The sequence below is a fragment of the Phyllobates terribilis genome, unplaced genomic scaffold, assembly GCF_046119375.1.
Source record: "Phyllobates terribilis strain yellow unplaced genomic scaffold, ASM4611937v1 Scaffold_11__3_contigs__length_659146591, whole genome shotgun sequence".
Taxonomy (NCBI): Eukaryota; Metazoa; Chordata; class Amphibia; order Anura; family Dendrobatidae; genus Phyllobates; species Phyllobates terribilis.
In genome coordinates, this window is record NW_027362771.1 from 363,883,321 (window position 1) to 363,904,829 (window position 21,509).

Below are 21,509 nucleotides of genomic sequence, written 5' to 3' on the forward strand. Positions count from 1 at the left end.
ATCGGAGGGGGTGGTGGGAGAATAAGTGTTTTTATTTTAACAGGGCCAAACATAGGGAATGAGAAGGGATTGTCATAGTAGTGGGCAACTCCTTTAAAGGGAATCTGTCAGCAGGTTTTTGCTATATAATCTGAGGGCAGCATGAGGTAGGGGTTAAAACATGTCCTGCAGTGCTGTGTGGTGTTGTTTACTTACCTTGTGTTTGCCTGTGTGTCTGCCTGACAGCAATGTTAATAGTCTGACTTCGCCCCCTCCTGTGATAAGCACCTCATTGTCTATGGACATTGTACACACAGAGCCTGGTGGGGGCGGGATTAGCTTTCTCAGCTCTGCTTCATGTTAAATCTAAAAGCTCTGCGACAGAACTGCTGCACCCAGTAATCTGAGTGATACATGGTTGGATTCAGGGTCTCTTTGCCTACATCAGGCTGCTCTTAGATGGTGTAGCAAACACCTGCTGACAGATTCCCTTTAATGAGATGCAAAAAGGAAAAAAGCAGGCTTTTGTTGATGTTTGTATTGTCTGTATTTTAAAACTTTTTATTTATTTATTTTTTTTTTAAGAAAACTGCTCTCCCCAGAAGTACCAACTTTAACTCTCTCCCACTTCAAGGTAATTATATTTTACGCACAGTATCACTGTTCAAAAAAAACAACAACCCTTGTTATAAATGAAGCCTAACCTAGTGACAAAAAGTTATTGTTATGGTAGATTGTGCCCCGAGTGCCATGTCTGTACCTCACACCTACCCATGTGATTTTAGGTTTTATGTAAAGAAAGGTAAACCCCGTAAAGGAAACCTGTCATGGTGAAAGTGCAGGCAGGATGTTATAGAGCAGGGGGAGCTTATCAGATTGATAGACTTTTTGTGGGAAACGTTTCCCTAAACCTGGCATTTTTTCTTTGAAATCTCTGGTGTGTGTTGTATGCATATGAGTCCAATGGGTGGTCCCTGTATGACTGAGCATGCAGAGATGGCTGTCAATCATTCATAGGACCGCCCACTGGACTCATATGTATATATACACACACACACCAGAGATTTCAATGAATAAATTACAAGTTATAGATTTGTGGGAAGGAATCTGCATATGTCATTCTGCTTAATTCTTCCTTCTCTACGCCATGGTGTCCCCAGAATGGACGGCATGTACAGTGTGACAGCAGACAGTGCAGCTCCCGAGTCTTCAATGACGTCTTTTGGCGATGCTGCGTTAACACTTCTTAGGTTATTCCTTAGGTTATTTAGTGTGTCACAAAAATATTTTTTTTCTCTTTATTCAAGTCACACAAAAATAATATCAATTGTGAAGGAATTTATCCGAACTCCCAAAAAGCAAAAGGTAAAATAAAGCATCAAACTTTACGACAAGAAAGATTCAGAGTTATAGCTGCTAAAATGTGGAAGGCTTAAAAAATGGTAAAAAACTTGGCTGCTCATGAATGCCTGGTTATTAAAGGGTTACTGTGTATAGAAACGCTCTGATGTCCTGCATAGTATTGGATACATAGGTGGTCTCCAGTCTAGGCAATGCTCTCTGATACTGATACAATATAGCAAACTATAACAGATTGTTCTGTTCCTGGTATAGTCTATAAATTAGATTATTGCCCAGATTTTGTACAGTTGTATCCTCAGATTAACACACATTTTGGCATATACCAGTTTGCTGCTTTTGACTCTAAACTATAATGTTCTCATTCACTGACAGCATATATTTTGGAAATAGTGAGCAATTGAAATAAGATAGAAAGTTATATAACTTCTAAATTGAACGCAGTTTTGCAATTTAATTACATATTAAAATTTTAGACGTTCTTCAAATATTAACGGATCGACCGACCACTCCTGCTGCACAGCAGAACATGCGCAAGCTCTTATCTATTGAGCTTGTAAGCACTGTTTTGAAGCTGTCCAGGCTCGTCGGAGCGCGCTGTTAACTCCTAATCCCGCCTGCTTCAGCACAATACTTGTAAGCTAGACAGCAGCAGTGGTCGTTCTCCTATTCAGCGAGATGTAAACAATGGTGTTAAAATCTCCAATTATAATAAGCAGTAAATTGCATAATTGATTGAATATAAATGCCCTATCCTACAATATCCACCTATAAAGATAGGAATAACCCTTTAAACTGCAGCATGGGTTTATTTTGATGCAGCTTCTTGTGGGTGCTGATGACTAAAGGTATATTCTGTGGAGACTATGGCAGATATAAGTTATCACAATTCTTGCTATTTTACTGAGTGGCCCAGACTTAGGACCCTTACTGTTTAGGCATTGATGGAAAATTGTATGGATGTGTAAGTCCCACAAATATTCAAAGGGGTTTCCAAACATAGGCGGAATATTTTTCACAGCCAGCACCTTCCTGTAATAGCATTGATTGGAGCTGTCAATCACTGGCACTGGCCCCCTTCTCCACCACCACAATGTAATTGTGGAATACTAATGACAGCCATGGAACTGCTGAGGGCCTTCTTAGGGAATCTGTCAGCTGGTTTTTGCTATTTAATCTTTTTATTCTTAGAGCAGCATGATATAGGACAAGAAAGCCTGATTCCAGGGATGTGTCATGTGTTGAAGTTTCAATGCAATCACTGTTTTATAAGCAAGAAATTATCACTGCCTGACTAGATTTCATCTGCAATCCAGTCCAGCTAATCTTTGTAACCTCGCCCCCACCACTGATTGGCTGCTTGCTGACAATTCACAGTGTACACAGGAAGATGCCAATCAGGGGTATGGGCCGGGGTTATACACAGCTCAGCATTCTGACCTCTGCTACATCTACAGCAGAGAAATGAGGGATTCTATCAAAACTGCACGAAGCAGCCCAGTAAGTGACACATCGCTGGAATCAGGGTCTCTGCCCCTACATCATGGTGCTATCAGATTAACTGGCAAAAGCCTGCTGAAAGATTCCCTTTAAGGAGTTAAATAACAATTACACTTTAATGAATGCAGCATAATTTATGATGAAACATTACAGACATTAATCATAAGTTTATTAACTTTACATTTGTACCTAAAATAGAGGCTTTCATTTTACAGACTGATGGTATAACTGGCACAAAACCTTCAGCACGGAGCAGACCACACACAGCAACAAACACAAAAAAGCAAATACCAAGGTAATTCTACTGAGGTATTGTCATAGTGAGCACTCTATTAATATAATTTTATACTGTGACATCTGTCTAAAATATTTGTACGTGTATGTACTGCCTTCTATCATACTTATTTATAGTTTTTTTTTTAAATATAAAAAATATATATCTATAATATAATCGTACAAGCGTCCCTCTGTATGAAGCCTCTATAGACTGCGCAATCGCGATGCTCCTGTGCAGTCTGGGCCCCACAGAGGAACGCAACCACATCCTAAACGAGGAGTTTAGGATGAGGATTGTGGCCCCGGAGATCTCCGGCCCCCTAACAACTCACCTATCCGTGAGACCACGCTGTATCTTCGGGCCGGTAACTGGGAGATGAAAGCGTGAAAGGGATGAGGGGGCCACACATACCAGGATTGGGAGGTGAGGGGGCCACACATACCAGGATTGGGGGGTGACTGGGCCACACATACCAGGATTGGGGGGTGAGGGGGCAACACATACCAGGATTGGGGGTTGAGGGGGCCACACATACCAGGATTGGGGGGTGAGGGGGCCACACATACCAGTATTGGGGGGTGAGGGGGCCAGCACATACCAGGATTGGGGGGTGAGGGGGGGCTGCACATACCAGGATTGGGGGGTGAGGGGGCCGCACATACCAGGATTGGGGGGTGAGGGGGGCCGCGCATACCAGGATTGGGGGAGTGAGGGGGGCAGCGCATGCCAGGATTGGGGGGTGAGGGGGGGGTCCGCGCATGCCAGGATTGGGGGTTGAGGGGGGGTCCGCGCATGCCAGGATTGGGGGTTGAGGGGGGGCCGCGCATGCCAGGATTGGGGGGTGAGGGGGGCCGCGCATACCAGGATTGGGGGGGTGAGGGGTACCATGCATACCAGGATTGGGGGGGTGAGGGGTACCATGCATGCCAGGATTGGGGAGTGAGGGGTACCATGCATACCAGGATTGGGGGGTGAGGGGTGCCATGCATACCAGGATAGGGATGAGGGGTACCATGCATACCAGGATGAGGGGTACCATACATACCAGGATAGGGATGAGGGATGGGGTACCATGCATACCAGGATTGGGTATGAGGGAGCCATGCATACCAGGTTGAGGGGCGCCATGCATACCAGGATTGGGGGTGAAGGGCGCCATGCATACCAGGATTGGGGGTGAGGGGTGCCATGCATACCAGGATGAGGGATTGGGTGCCATGCATACCAGGATAGGGATGAGAGGTACCATGCATACCAGGATGAGGGGTACCATACATACCGGGATAGGGATGAGGGATGGGGTACCATGCATACCAGGATTGGGTATGAGGGAGCCATGCATACCAGGTTGAGGGGCTCCATGCATGCCAGGATTGGGATGACGGGTGCCATGCATACCAGGATTGGGGGTGAGGGGTGCCATGCATACCAGGATTGGGGTGATGGGTGCCATACATACCAGGATTGGGGGTGAAGGGTGCCATACATACCAGGATTAGGGATGAGGCGTGCCATGCATATCAGGATAGGGATGAGGGGTACCATGCATACCAGGATTGGGGGTGAGGCGTGCCATGCATAACAGGATTGGGGGTGAGGGGTACCATGCATACCAGGATTGGGGGTGAGGGGTGCCATGCATACCAGGATAGGGATGAGGACAGCACATAACAGAATGGGGGAACAGGATTGGGGAGCACAAATACCAGGATGGGGGCCGCACAAATACCAGGATGGGGGCAGCACATACCAGCATGGGAGACCATATACCAATAAAAATGCTCGCCACCCGGGCATAGAACGGGCTCAATAGCTAGTATATATACATACATACACTTGAAACCAGAAGTTTACATACACTATATAAAAAGACACATATGCATGTTTCTCTCAATATCTGACATGAAATCAGAATAAACCTTTCCCATTTTAGGTCAGTTAAGATTACCATAATTTTTAATATTTGGCAATTGCCAGAATTATGAGAGAGAGAATGTTTTAAGGCATTTTTATTACTTACTGCTAAGTCAAAAGTTTACATAAACTAAGATTTCTATGCCTTTAACCAATTCTGGACTGCCCATATGATGATGTCATGTGTTTGGAAGCTTCGGTTTTTTGGCAACATCTGAGTTAATTAGAGACACACCTGTGGATATATTTTAATTGACACCAGAAACACATTGCTTCTTTGTGTAGCATCATGGGAAAGTCTAAAGAAATCAGCCTAGATATCAGGAAGAGAATTGTGGACTTGCACAAGTCCGGCTTATCCTTGGGTACAATTTCAAGATACCTGAAGGTGCCTCCTTCATCTGTACAAACAATTATATGCAAGTACAAACAAGATGGGAATGTCCAGCCATCATACCGCTCAGGAAGGAGACGGGTTCTGTGTCCCAGAGATGAACTTGCTTTGGTTCGACATGTGCATATCAACCCAAGGACAAAAGCAAAAGACCTTGTGAAGATGATGGCAGAAGCTGGTAAGATTGTGTCAATATCCACAGTGAAACGAGTACTGTATCAGCATGGGCTGAAAAGCCTTTCTGCCAGGAAGTAGCCATTACTCCAAAAGAAGCATAAAAAAGCCAGGTTAATGTTTGCAACTGCACACAGGAACAAAGACCTTAATTTTTGGTGACATGTCCTGTGGTCTGATGAAACTAAAATTGAACTTTTTGGGCATAATAACCACCGTTCCGTTTGGAGGAAAAGGGGAGAAAGTCTGGAAGCCTAAGAACACCATCCCAACTGTGAAACACAAGGGTGGCAGCATCATGTTGTGGGATTGTTTTGCTGCAGTAGGGACTGGTGCACTTCGCAAAATAGATGGCATCATGAGAAAAGAAGATTCTGTGGCAATACTGAAGCAACATCTCAAGACATCAGCCAGGAAGTTAAAGCTTGGGCGGAAATGGGTCTTCCAAATGGACAATGACCCGAAGCATACTGACAAAATGGTAACAAAGTGGCTTAAGGATAACAAAGTCAGTATTTTGGAGTGGCCATCACAAAGCCCTGATCTCAATCCTATTGAAAATTAATGGGCAAAGCTGAAAAGGCAGATGCGAGCAAGGCAACCTACAAACCTGGATTAATTACACCAGCTTTGTCAGGAGGAATGGGCTCAAACCAACTATTGTGAGAAGCTTGTGGAAGATATCCCAAATGTTTGACCCAAGTCATTCAGTTTAAGGCTATGTGTGCATGTCCAGGATTTGATTGCAGAACGCAGAAAAGTGCGTTTTTGATGCGTTTTTGTACATCAATGAATGCATTTTGGAGCTAAATAAAGATATTTGAAAAAAAGAAATGTGGGGCATCGCTTTAAACCTTGGATTACTGTCAGACCTGGGTGAATATTTTGGTTACTTTAAATAATGAAAGAATGTGTCTGTTGTATTTCAAATAAAGTGTTTTACTCTGTGTGTGTGTGTGTGTGCGCGTGCGTATATTTAACTCTTTACTTTACTTTAATTAGGTTTAGTAATGAAAGGGTCTGATTGACATCTTGTCATCACTAAACAAAAGGGCTAGGTGTCAGCTAATCCAATAAACACAATCTCATTAGCATTTCCATTCAAGTCATTTCTGGGGCATTTGAGAGCTGCAATTTTTAGCCTAGGAAGGTGCCATTAGGCAGACATGTTCCCTGGCTATTAATAACAGCTCACAGCTGTTTTGTTAGCTGCTATGTCCCCACGATCAGCAACCAGCAGTGCTTTGGACGTAGCGTATTTTTGCTGTGTCCAAAACGCTGTGTTCTAATGCCGCACTTTTGTTGTGAATACATGCGGATACACCGCTTATAATGACATTTCAATCGGTCAAAATCTGAAGCGGAGACTAGCGTGTCCGCTACAGAAATTGACATGCTACGGGTGAGTTTGGGTATGTGCCCACGATCAGGAGCCGCTGCAGGTTTGAAGCTGCGTGTTTATGCAGCGTCAAACCCACAGCGTCTAGATGTTACAGCATAGTGGATGGAATTTCTAGAAATCCCATGTCCACCGTGCATGCATCTGATGATAACCCGTGGGCGTTGACATGCGGTGCGTCTTTCAGGATCGCAGCATGTCAAATTTTCTTGTGGAGTCGCTGGTCTCCGCAACAGAAATTTGAACACTAGAATGTATTGAATGCAATAAATCCGCATTGTCCAGTGAACACATGCGTATTTACCTGCGTTCAATAGAACGCAATGTTTTGGACGCAGCAAAAATGCTGCGTCCAAAGCGCTGCTACGTCCGGATCGTGGGCACATAGCCTAAAATTTAAAAAAAATGGCGTGGGCTCCCACGTCATTTTCATATCCAGCAGAGGGAAAGCCGACCTCTGGGAGTTGATATTAGTAGCCGGGGAAGGGGCCATTAGCCAAAAATGTTCCCTGGCTATTAATAACAGCCCACAGCTGTTTGTTTAGCCTTTACTGGCTAGATTACAGGGGGGCCCCAGAAAAAAAGGGTAGGGTCCCACTATAAAATCTAACCAGAAAAGGCTAAACAGACAGCTGCGGGCTGATATTAATAGCCAGGGAAGGCGGCATGGATACTAGCCCCCTCCGCTGTTAATATCAGCTCTCAGCAGTCCCAGAAATGGCTTATCCATAAGATGCGCCAAATCTGGTGCATAGCCTCCGCTCTTCCCACTGCCGTGTAGCGGTGGTGAGTGGGGTAATAAGGTTGGGGTTCATGTCAGCCTTGTATTGGCGGCTGACAAGAAGCCCAGGTTAGCAATGGAGAGGCATCTATAAGACGCCCCCATTACTAACTGCGTAGTTGAGGTTTTCGACGGTTTTTCAATAAAGACACAGCCAGAATAAAGTCTTTTATTGAAATAAAATTACACATGGTTTTAATAACTTATTTGTTATTCACCTAATCCCCGAATCCCTTGTCCCCCTGAAAAAAACAAAAAAAAAAAACAACAACCATATCCCTCACCTGTCTGCCGTCATGACGTAATCCAGAGTGTCCCACAGCTATCCGGGTCACTTCTACAGCAGCCACATCAATCACTGATGTGACTGCTGTAAAAGACAGCACTGTACACTGACAGGAGTGTACATCGCTGTGCTGCAGGCTGATCAGCTCTGGTGACCTCATTTACTTCATCAGTGCTGCGTGGGAACGTTCATGGGAAAATTCCCACACAGCACCAGTGCCACACAGCGCGCTCCCGTCAGTGTACTTCCAGGTGATCGGGTCGCCGGGGGACATCGGGAGGACATCGCCGGATAGGTGAGAATCATGTGTTTGTTATTTTGATGTACATTTTTTCTTTTTTTTCTTTTTTTACACATCGCACAGACATTGGTTCGGCTGAGGAGAGTACTTCTCCCCTCAGCCACGCCGTTCTCACTGTCATCATCGGGAGAGGTGGTCGAATGATGGGAGAAGTAGTCTTCTTCCCCGACCCGGGTGCCATTCTTTTGTGCTTTTTTGCGGCGTATTTGATAATTGACTTGAATTGAGTCAGTCAAATGTGCAGCAAATCCGCAGATATATTTATACCTGTGGGTTTGCTGCGGTTCAGTTGACCTCAATGGGCGGGAAGCACTGCAGAAACGCTACAAAGAATGGACATGCTGCGGATTTGAACACAATGACAATCCTGAACGGAAAATTCCTGATCATGTGCACAGCACATCAGGATTGTCATTGCATTAGCTAGCAGACGGATTACCTAGCATTTTTGGTGCATTTCCGCACGGAAAAAACGCATCAAAACCGCACAGTGTGCACATAGCATTAGGGCAATGGTACCAAATACTAATGACTTTTCAGTAAGTATTAAAAATGCCTTAAAACATTCTCTCTCTCATTCTGGCATTTGGCAAATATTAAAAATTATGATAATCCTAATTGACCTAAAATGGGAAAGGTTTATTCTGATTTCATGTCAGATATTAACCTTAATAACATCTGACGTACTAATACGCGTCTGTGCCCTGGGACTTAAGGGCCAGACCCGTATTAGTACGTCATCGCGATCGCGCGCGCACACAGGCTGTGCGGGCGCGATCGCCGCCGGGTGTCAGCTGATTGTCACAGCTGACACCCGGTACTATGTGCAGGGAGCGGTCCTGCACCGATCCCAGCACATTAACCCCCGCAATGCTGCGATCGAAGTCGATCGCAGCCGATCGCAGCATTGCGGGGGCAAGGGGAGGTGATCGCAGATACTCACCTCCTCTTCCGGCTTCCAGCGCTGTCTGCAAAGGCTTCCCGGGTGTTGCCATGACGACCCGATGTCGTCATGACAACATCCGGGTCACCAGACAGCAGGAAGATTGTTTGGACATGCGCAGTGCATCTCCAAACAATCTTCTCACTGTGCAGCGCTGATAGCCTGTATGACACAGGGATGGTGCTGCATTCCTGTGCCATGCAGGCGATCAGAGAAAAAAAAGTGAAAGTCCCAGAGTGGGACAAAGTAATAAAGTATAAAAACTGTCAGTAAGTGAAAAAAAAAATAAAAAAAAAAAATTGCAAAAATATAAAAAAAAAATAAATAAAAATAATCCGCCAAAAATAAAAATATAATGTACCCATCAATAAATATTATTATAAAAAAAAACAATAAAAGTACACATATTTGGTATCGCCGCATCCGGAACAACCTGACCTATAAAACTGTCCCACTAGTTAACCCCTTCAGTGAACACGGTAAAAAAAAAAAAAAAAAACCGAAGCAAAAAACAATACTTTATCACCATACCGCCAAATAAAAAATGGAATAACACGCGATCAAAAAGACGAATATAAATAAAAATGGTACCGCTGAAAACGTCATCTCGTCCCGCAAAAAACAAGCTGACATACAGCTCCATCAGCCGAAAAATAAAAAAGTTATAGCTCTCAGAATAAAGCTATGCTAAAAAATATTTTTTTCTATAAAATTGCTTTTATTATGTAAAAGTGCAAAACATAGAAAAACGATATAAATGTGGTACCGCTGTAAACGTACTGACCCGAAGAATAAAGCTGCCTTATCACTTTTACCACACGCGGAACAGAATAAAAAAAAAAAAACAATTCCTGAATTGTTGGTTTTTGTTTATTCTGCCTCCCAAAAATCGGAATAGAAAGCGATCAAAAAATGTCACGTGCCTGAAAATGGCACCAATAACAACGTCAACTCATCCCGCAAAAAATGAGCCGTCACATGACTGTCTGCCAAAATCTGGAAAAATTATAGCTCTCAAAATATGGCGATGCAAAAACTAGATTTTACAAAAAATGCGTCTTTTTGTGTGTGACAGCTGTCAATCATAAAAACCCGATATGATTCTGGTATCACTGTAATCGCACCGACCCGAAGAATAAAGTCATCTAATCACTTATAACGCACGAGGAAAGGCGCAAAAAATAAACTCTTGGGTTAGGATTGGGCTAGGGTTAGGGCTGGGTTTGGGGTTAGGGCTGGGTTTGGGGTTAGGGTTGTGCTAGGGTTAGGGTTGTGCTAGGGTTAGGGTTGTGCTACGGTTAGGGCTGGGGTTGGGGTTAGGGTTGTGATGGGGTTGGGATTTTTTTCAAAAGTAAGAAAAAAAGATGACGATATGGCGACTAGTTTTGAGCGCAAGTGCTCGCTACTTGAGTTTGCATCGGGTGCTCTGGTATGCATTGAGTATTGTGGGTATTTGAGTGACATGCTCGAGTCTCTGCCCCATATGCTTCGCGGCCAAAAAAACTTTACGGGGATTGCCTGCCATGCACGAGCGATCCCCGCATGTTTTTTTTTGGGTGTCTAATAACCGTGAAACATGCGGAGCAGGGACTCGAGCATGTCACTCGAGCACACGCTGTACATGGTGCATACCTGAGTACCCGATGCAAACTCAAGTAGCGAGCACTTGCGCTCAAGACTAGTGACAACTTAGTCAATATGATGACCTAATGTAAACAAATTCCGTGTCGTACCTCTGGGTTCAAAATGTTCACTATACACCTTAATAAAATCCTTGAGGGGTATAGTTTCCAAAATGGGGTCACTTGTGGGGGAGCTCCACTGTTTAGGCACACAGGGGCTCTCCAAACGCAACATGGTGTCCGCTAACAATTTGAGCCGATTTTCCATTCAATTTGTTAGCGGATACCATGTTGCATTTGGAGAGTCCCTGTGTGCCCAAACATTGGAGCTCTCCCACAAGTGACCCCATTTTGGAAACTAGACCCCCCAAGGCACCTATCTAGATGCATAGTGAGCACTTGGAACCCCCAGGTGCTTCACAAATTGATTCATAAAAATGAAAAAGTGTTGTTTTTTTTCACTTTTTCATTTTTACGAATCAATTTGTGAAGCACCTGGGGGTTCCAAGTGCTTACTATGCATCTAGATAGGTGCCTTGGGGGGTCTAGTTTCCAAAATGGGGTCACTTGTGGGGGAGCTCCAATGTTTGGGCACACAGGGGCTCTCCAAACACAACATGGCGTCCGCTAATTATTCAAGCAAATTTTACAATCAAAAAGTCAAATGGCGCTCCTTCCCTTCCGAGCCCTGCCGTGCGCCCAAACAGTGTTTTTTCCCCACATATTGGGTATCTGCATGCCCAGGGGAAATTGCACAACAAATTTTGGGGTCCATTTTTTCTTGTTACCTCTGTGAAAATAAAAAAATTGGGTCTAAAGTAACATTTTTGTGAAAAAAGTTAAATGTTCATTTTTTTTTTCCACATTCAAAAAATTCCTGTGAAGCACCTGAAGGGTTAATAAAGTTCTTGAATGTGGTTTTGAGCACCTTGAGGGGTGCAGTTTTTAGAATGGTGTCACTTTTGGGTATTTTCTGTCATAAAGACCCCTCAAAGTGACTTCAAATGTGATGTGGTCCCTAAAAAAATGGTTTTGTAAATTTTGTTGGAAAAATGAGAAATCGCTGGTCAACTTTTAACCCTTATAGCTCCCTAACAAAAAAAAATTTTGATTCCAAAATTGTGCTGATGTAAAGTAGACATGTGGGAAATGTTATTTATTAACTCTTTTGTGTGACATATCTCTCTGATTTAAGGGCATAAAAATTCAAATTTTGAAAATTGCAAAATTTTCGCCAAATTTCCATTTTTTTCACAAATAAACGCAAGTGATATCGAAGAAATTTTACCACAATCATGAAGTACAATTTGTCATGAAAAAAACAATCTCAGAATCTGGGGAATCCGTTGAAGCGTTCCAGAGTAATTACCTCATAAAGTGACAGTGGTCAGAATTGTAAAAATTGGCCTGGTCATTAACGTGCAAACCACCCTCGAGGCTTAAGGGGTTAAGGAAAACATGCATGTGTGTCCATTTATATAGTGTATGTAAACTTCTGGTTCCAACCATGTAAAAAATATATGATACATACTGTATATATATTTTTTTCTTTTTATTACAAGACCGAGACCAAAAACAGCTGACGTGCATACTGCCAGTGACGTTGCAATCCCAACAGATATCGTGGACTTCTCCCTTGCGAAAACCATTAATAAAATTGAAAGCAAACTAGAAGCCGGTGAAGTGCCTGAAAACGCTGAAGATGATGTAATCCCAGGAATAAACAATGACATTGGAGCAGGTATTTTAGTTCTCTATTTAAGACCGGATCTATCGTGATTGAGTTTTGTTCAAGCTTGTCCTAGATAAAATTCTCTGGTATTCTCAGATACTGTTCTCCAGACAAAGCCTTGCTGCTATGTAAGGCAGCCGATCAGGGATCTTCCATGTGTCTACTGCCGATTCCCTGCAGCAATTGGAACCTGGAGCCTAAACGGGTTGTCCGGCCTTATGCTACGAGTCTGCAGTCCCCCTCTGTGACTGCATACTAGTGAATCTCTCACATCACGCGCCCTACGCGCTGTGCAGATTTTCCTGGAGTGGCGGGCGCATGGCCGCAAGTAAATGATTTACATACATGTGGTCACATGCCTATTACTTTGGCATAGCCTCGTTCAATGCTAGTGTATTGAGCGAGGCCAGACACAGTCTAGTCGGAATGGGGCCGCTACTATGCAGATTGCATGCTAGCGGTCACTTAACCGTCCACTCCCAGCGCGGCACTGGAGAATCTTGATAGCGTGCAGTGCGCACAATGTGAGGATTCACGATCAGACTTGTAGCCTAAAGCCAGACAACCCCTTTAATGGACAACAGAGACACAACCCCACGTTTGAATAGATAGATGTCTCGCATGGGTAAATGATCCTTTTCCTGTTTACAATGAAAGTCGTTAAGCCATTTTAAAGGCCCCGTCACACATAACGAGATCGCTAGCGAGATCGCTGATGAGTCACGGTTTGGTGACGCAATAGCAATCTCGCTAGCGATCTCGTTATGTCTGACAGGTAGCAACGATCAGGCCCCTGCTGTGAGATCGCTGATCGTTACAAAGCTTCCTGGACCATTCCTGGGTCGTTGCGCTCCCGCTGGGCAGTGTGCATCGCTGTATTTGACACCTTGTCAACGACCTCGCTAGCGATTCAGAACTGACACACATTGAGGTGCATAAATTGGACTTTTCTGCGTTCATTGTCCCCGATTGGTGGTCGCTACTGCGTCCTTGTTTTTTCAGATCCCACCAGCGTTCTCCGGCTGTGACTCCACTTTGAACAAATCAGACATCTTTAGCGAAGTAGGTTTTGTTTGGGGTCTCAAATGAGTTTCCATTTTTAATTCATTTATAGGACATCTGCCAATTATCTGCTATCATTGCTCTTCAGGGAGGGAGGGCTTGGCTTCTATCTGTATATATATGCTTTTGCATGGGCAGATATTTTAGGGGTCTCGTGCACACACACCCACACAGCACGTTTTCTGACACGCTGTCGTGGCCAACCGCTTCAGAGTTTTTCACACGCCAATTAACATGAAGCTTAAATCAATAGACTCTGTTCTTTTGGCCTGTTGCACGCTTCAAAACTTTCTTCGTCGACATGATGCAATTACGTACTGTCCGCCTGGCTTTGTGGACTCTGTGGACCGAGCCAATGGGGAAGTGGAGCTCGGTGAATGGCGTGCAAAAGATCCTGCAATTGCAGGCCTTCAACCAGTGGGACATGGCAGAAACACCCATGATGCGAAGACCTGCCGCGACAACTACTGCCAGTATTTTAACGGTCCTGGTGCCCCGTCACACATAACGAGGTCGCTAACGAGATCGCTATTGAAGCCAAGCCCTCCCTCCCTGAAGAGCAATGATAGCAGATAATTGGTAGATGTCCTATAAATGAATTAAAAATGGAAACTCATTTGAGACCCCAAACAATACCTACTCCGCTAAAGATGTCTGATTTGTTCAAAGTGGAGTCACAGCCGGAGAACACTGGTGGGATCTGAAAAAACAAGGACGCAGTAGCGACCACCAATCGGGACGATGAACGCAGAAAAGTCCAATTTATGCACCTCAATGTGTCTCAGTTCTGAATCGCTTGCGAGGTCATTGACAAGGTGTCAAATACAGCGATGCACACTGCCCAGCGGGAGCGCAACGACCCAGGAATGGTCCAGGAAGCTTTGTAACGATCAGCGATCTCACAGCAGGGGCCTGATCGTTGCTACCTGTCAGACATAACGAGATCGCTAGCGAGATCGCTATTGCGTCACCAAAGCGTGACTCATCAGCGATCTCGCTAGCGATCTCGTTATGTGTGACGGGGCCTTAAGGCTATGTGCCCATACACATAAGATAGCTTTCAGCCCAACTCTCATTCAGCCAATAGCTATCTCTCCTGATCTCTCTTCTGTACCAATGCACGCTCTGCTTGACTGATCATGCATATGTTCTGTATAGAGGGAAGGAATCTGCTGCCTGTCACCTCTGGCAATGCCTTATCTCCAGTCAGAATACAATAGTTTCAAGTTAAAATGCTCCATTGTTTTCTATCACACCATCATCTGCCAGGGTCAGGAAGCTGCCATATGAAATTTACCACGGGCGATGGAAGTATTCTGCCCTGCTAGAGAAATGACAAGCCACGATGGAACATAGATATTTGATTTGTCAACTTGTTTCAGAGTCGCTCCTACTCCCTCTTCAGGACAACCACAAATGAAAGCAGTAACTAACATCCATGCAGTTAAATATATGAAAAAAAAATCAAAAAAGGGCACCAAGGAAAGAGGGGAGGGGTGAATACCGTCACATGTGATCAGAAAGAAAATTCATACATTACAGGGAATCTGTCACCCCCTGGGACTTATCTGACCTACTAATATGGGCATACAGATGATAGAAATGTAAATCTATTCCTACCTGAATGCCTCATATTAGTGGTCTTGTTGTGAAATTTCTTTTTATTTATTTAAGTTTCTAATGCCTTGCCGGCCCTGGGCCCAGAAGAAATCCTTGCCTCCTGTGTTAACCCCTTAATGACCGGAGCATTTTCCGTTTTTGCGTTTTCATTTTTTACTCCCCTTGTTCCCAGAGCCATAACTTTTTTTTTAATTTTTCGGTCAATATGGCCATGTGAGTGTTTGTTTATTTTTTGCGAGACAAGTTGTACTTTTGAACGACATCACTGGTTTTACTATATCGTGTACTGGAAAATGGGAAAAAAATTCCAAGTGCGGTGAAATTGCAAAAACAGTGAAATACCACAGTTGTTTTTTGTTTTTGTTTTTTAACCATGTTAACCTGCCAATATTATTCTCCAGGTCATTACGAGTTCGTAGACACCAAACATGTATAGGTTCTTTTTTATTTAAGTAATGAAGAAAAAAATCCAAAGTTTGCTAAAAACAAACCAACAAACAAACAAAAAAAACGCCATTTTCCGAGACCTGTAGTGCCTCCATTTTTCGGGATCTAGGGCCGGGCGAGGGCTTATTTTTTGCGAGCTGAGCTGACGTTTTTATTGATACCATTTTGGGGTAGATATGATGTTTTGATTGTCCTTTATTGAATTTTATTGCAATGTTGCGGCGACCAAAAAAAATGTAATTCTGGCGTTTAGAATTCTTTTCTCGTTATGTCGTTTACCGATCTGATTAATTTTTTATATATATTGATAGATCGAGTGATTCTGAGCTCGGCGATACCAAATATGTGTATGTGGGTGTTTTATTTATTATTGTTTTATTTTGAATGGGGCGAAAGGGGGGTGATTTCAACTTTTTATTTATTTTTTTAATATTTTTAAATACATTTTTTTACACTTTCTGCATGCTTCAATAGTCTCCATAGGAGAAGCAGCACTTATCTGATCGTTTCTGTTACACAGAGGCGATAAGCAGATCGCCTCTGTGTAGCAGAAATGCTCACTTGCTATGAGTGCTGACCACTGAGCAACACTCATAGCAATCTAGGCATGTCAACCACAGGGGTAACCGATGGGAAGACTCAGTAACACGCTTCCCGGAAGCGCGAGTTAAATGCCGCTGTCAGAGGTTGACACGGCACTTAACTGGTTAACAGCTGCGGGTGGATCGCGATGTATAAATCAGCTGACATGTGTCTGGTTTAGTGCGGGCTCAGTGCCAGAGCCCGCGCTGAACCGGGGGTACCGACGTGGTGCGTACTAATACGTACCACGTCGGAAAGGGGTTAATTATAATGATTCCTCCGTGCCCTGTGACGTGTAGTTGCGGTAGCCAAGTCTTGCGCCTGCGCACTTCACGTTTTACACAAGGCGCACTTCTTCCTCCCGTCTATAGTCATTGAACTACAGGGATGACTCGCCGACGCCTGCGCACAAGATCCCTGCAGTTCAATGACCATAGAGGAAGAAGTGCGCCTTGAGTAAAACGTTAAGTGCGCAGGTGGGGGATTTGGCCACCGCAACTGCACATCACAGGGCGCTGTGACGTGCAGGGGAGGGGGGAATCATTATAATTAACATAGGAGGCGGGGATTTCTTCCAGGCCCCGGGCCCGCAAGACATCAGAAACTTGAATGAATAAAAAGAAATTTCACAGCAACAAGACCTCTAATATGAGGCATATAGGTAGGAATAGATTTACATTTCTATTACCTGTGTGCCTATATTAGTAGGTCAGAGAAGTCCCAGGGGGGTGACAGATTACCTTTAAGAGGGGACCGTTCAAAGAAGATAACTACACCCATTATATTTATACAACCCTCTCTGTTTTGTTCACCAATTTTTCACTTCATTTTTTTCCCACCCTCCTTTTGTAATGACATATATACTAATTAAATATATATATATTTTCAAATGTTCCTGTGTCATCACAATGCTCTCCTATATAGTTGCTCCCACCATATAGGAAACCTTCACACATAGTACCTATATTGAGTGATAGTGTCACGGGTTTACCGCGACAGAGAGTAGCCGGAATACCGCAGTGTCTGAGTTCACATACAACTGCATTGAATAGAAGAACTTTTCACACTTATTAAATGGTGCTGGTTTCTTTCAGCAGTGCAGGAGTTAATCTGCTAAACTGTGAGTCTCTGTAGCTTCCTTCTAGCAAGTTCTCAACTGTGCAGTATCAGCCACTCCCCTCTCTTTTACAGGCTCTGCTCTGGCAATCTGGATTGCCAGTGTTAAGTCTTGAACTGCCCGTTGAGGAGTGGAGGATTCGGTGTTCAGTAGAGGCGTTTAAGGAGAGTTGTTCTGTGACTGTTACTTGGTGTTTTGGTTGTGTGTATAGTCCCATCCTCTTCTATTTTGGTTTATTCTCCTAATCCCTTCGATGTTCCCCTCTGTTGTCTGTGAGTGCATATTTTGTTTGTTTGGTATTTTCATTTATCCATGTATGTCCTTTCCTTGTTTGTCTGGTTTGTGTATTTGCATACACTATTACTCCCCACTTCCCTGGGTGGGGGAGGGGACAGATGGCAAATTTCATGTACAACTCTTTGGAAGCTGCAGCAGCTTGGATCTATACATTTATATTGGTTGTGTCTCACACAACCATATAAGGTGAGCATAATACCCATTGTTCCATGTCTAATACTACATGCCACGTTCCGTATGCTAATAAGGTCTTTTAAGTGGCAAAGATGACGTTTCAATATGCTACATGCCATATGCTTATGAGGCAGGACTAGTCCAGTGTGGATCCCCAGACTATTCTTTCCTCTAATCATGCCTTGGTAAGAGTTCTGGCATGTTAGGCACTTGCACAATACTTCCATCAGTCCTACCAAGAGGGTAATTGTGGTGGAGGTAGAGACGCTTCACTGGACTAGTCCTGCCTCATTGGCATATGCCAAGCTACACATTAAACTTAATTTGTATACATTATTACTCCACTAAATAGACTTTAATAGAGTACAAGACTTGACACATAACACTGTAGTGGCAGATTTGGACATTTAGGGGATCTGACCAGTCTCCCTAAATTTATTTGATAAAAGGCAATCCATTAGCTTGTTATGTTCTATTCTAATTTTGTGGGGATTTTCTTATATACTGCGTAATAGATGAGTGCAATAGATAGATAGGTCTCTTAGCAGAGCATGGAATAAAATAATTAACTCACTTTGCTTTGATTAGAGTTAGATAAAATGTTGAACGACAGTGGTGGTAGAATTAGCCTGGAGAGTCCTGACGACATGCGGCCGTGAGTTGTCAGAGTGCGAGTAATGTATTTGCTTCATCCATGTCTGACACCTCCACTACTTCTTTGCCCGCTTGTTCTTGAGCTGCAGTGTCAGCATTGGGTCTGAGCCAGCGAGATGAGACTATGAGCCTCAGACCTGGAGCTGACAGTGCTGGCAAATGATGCATCTAATGCCCTCCTTTTGTGTTGGAAGAGTGGTCAAGGAAATATTTTATTAAACACGCTAGTCGGTAATAACTCAAGGTTTGTAAAAGTCTGTTTTATGGCAGAATGTAATATCAGGCCATGAGATTCTGTCATCTAATTCTGGCTTTGGTGTGATCGTCCTACTGCTGACACTCATCCTTTTTTCTACAGCGGCTCGGCATGCTTGTCACATTTATTCTAGCATTATATATTTGACACGTTGTACAGGCTGCGTGACTTGTGAGGGATCGTAATGAGCATGCTTCCATTTTTTTCTAGATGCCTGTAGAGGATATAGATTGGGTTGGTAAACGTATCTAAGTTTTTTACCAAGTATTAAAATCTCCCCCTTTAAAAAGTGATATTTAGGAAGTTCCAATCCTTTTGAAGTTTTATTCTGACTGATAATGGGTTGTCAAACTCTGGGAACATTTTTTTTTTTAATTAAATGCATGTGTATGGGGCTAAAAAAAATAGTGTTTGCAGTCGTGCTTCATAAATATTGTACCATTGGCCTTCTATAACCTCTTTGTTTGTTTGGGCTCACTCACACTAACATATAAGTGGCCTCCCCCTCACTCGACTTTCCCCTCTCCAGTCCATCCTTTATGCAGCAGCCAGGGTCATCTATCTGGCTAATCGTTACTCGGATGCTTCCGCTCTGTGCCACTCATTGCACTGGCTGCCCATATATTATGGGATCCAATTTAAATTGCTTGTTCTCACCCACAAGGTTCTCCACAGTGCGGCACCTCCTACATCTCCTCCCACGTTTCTGTTTATCGGCCTACCCCTTCTCTACCCTCCGCAAGCGACTTTCGACTAACATCAGCACTAATCTGTACCTCGCACTCCTGGCTCCAAGACTTCTCCCTAACTGCACCTTTTCTTTGGAATGCTCTCCCCCAAGAAATTGTGACTAACCACACGCTACACCGTTTTAGGCGCTCCTTAAAAACACATCTGTTTAGGGCGGCCTTTCACGTTCCCTAATCAAAGTCCCTTTATGTATAGCCCATTCACTAGTTCTCTGAACATAACTCTCCATCAAACTCCTCCGCACCCAAAAGCACTACAAATACTGGCTGGTGACTAGCTCATGCAGCCTTTATCTATCCCCCATTTCTTGAAGATGGCTGGACCATCATTGTAACTAAGCACCTGTACTTTGTGTCACCCCCACCTCATTGTAGATTGTAAACTCTTACGAACAGGGTCGTCATTATTTTTGCTTTAATTATTGTATTATCTTTAAGTTTGTTACTTATGACTGTTGTATATGAACCTCTGAATTGTAAAGCGCTGCAGAATATGCTGACACTATATAAATAAAAATTATTATTAGTAACTTTGCTACAAATGTGAGGTTGTGTAAGACCGTTTCGTCTCACTGTCATACATCATGACAAGACTGAGCTCCTCAACAAGGCACAGGGTAGTTATACTGCATCAGCAAGGTCCCTCCCAGGCAAATATTTCAAAGCAGATTAGGTTTTCAAGATGTGCTGTTGAGCTCCTTTTAAGAAGCATCAAGAAATGGTCAACATTGAGGACCATACACACAGTTTTCGGCTAAGTGCAGCAGATAATAAACTCATCCTGCTTACTTCCCTTCCAAATCGAAAGATGTCCAGCAGTGCCATCATCTCAGAATTGCTTGTAGCAAATTGACAGGCATAATCCACATATAATTTGTAGGTGCCACATGCTCACGTAGCAAAGGAAGACCTATACAAATAATAGCAATCCACACTAGTGAGTATTATGAAAATTACAATTTTATTAAAGCTTTCATGCAAAACACAAGAACATAACACTAATGGTTAAAATATAAAAAAAAAACACAATTGTGCTACACATAGATCAAACTGTCTCACTATAAATGGAGAGAAATACCCCCGACCTGCAGTAATCAAATGTTTCTGACCATCGCAAGAAAAGATATAAGGGCCACACAGCACTAAGTGTAATTATATAGTGTAACAAAGTATATCCATATATTCAAGCTCATAAACTAAAACCAGAACAAATACAAAATTAGTAATCAAACAATGCTGTATTAGTACAAAAATAAATACCATACAAGATCAGAGACCCTAGGGGGGACTTAGGGGGCCTGTATATCATTTTAAAACTGGCAGCCACTAGTGGGACCCAGCTACACCCACCTATTGTTCAGAAAAGTCTGGCCAGAAGAATTGGGGCCAAAAACTTATACCTTCAACATGGAAACAAGGCCAAGCGACTCAACTATGCACTAAAACCTAGGAACTGGAGTGCGGAAAAATGGCAGCAGATGCTTTTGAGTCAAACTTTGAAATATTTGGCAGCTTGTTCACTAAAGGACTGGAGAGTGGTACAATAATGAGTTTTTGCAGAGAACAGTGAAGCATGGTGGAGATTCTGCTAATTTGTGGATACTTATTCATCATGAAATACCATCAGGGAGACGTCTGATTGGCTCGACAGCAGGCAAACGACACCAATATACATAGTAACATAGTAACGTTGGTTGAATAAAGACCTAGGTCCATCCTGTTCAACCTTTCTCCCCCAATTGTACTCCCTACATTAACATACTGACTTACTGGGACTTGGCCTCACAAATGTATTATTACCATTTTTATTTTTGCTGCACTATTACAATTAAAAATGAACCTGTTTATAATTTTTTGATTGGTTTTATATTTTGTATTGCTCTCATGATT

The 21,509-nt window shown here is 43.3% G+C and overlaps 1 protein-coding gene across 1 annotated transcript in view; it reads left to right on the forward strand.

Moving 5' to 3' along the window:
- Positions 1–21,509, forward strand: part of TEX9 (testis expressed 9) — a 77,545-nt gene that overhangs the window by 12,016 nt on the left and 44,020 nt on the right. The window contains exons 5-7 of the mRNA XM_073650810.1: positions 565–613; positions 3,054–3,133; positions 12,492–12,670. Coding sequence (XP_073506911.1) covers positions 565–613; positions 3,054–3,133; positions 12,492–12,670 — 308 coding nt within the window. The remainder of the gene's footprint in view (positions 1–564; positions 614–3,053; positions 3,134–12,491; positions 12,671–21,509) is intronic.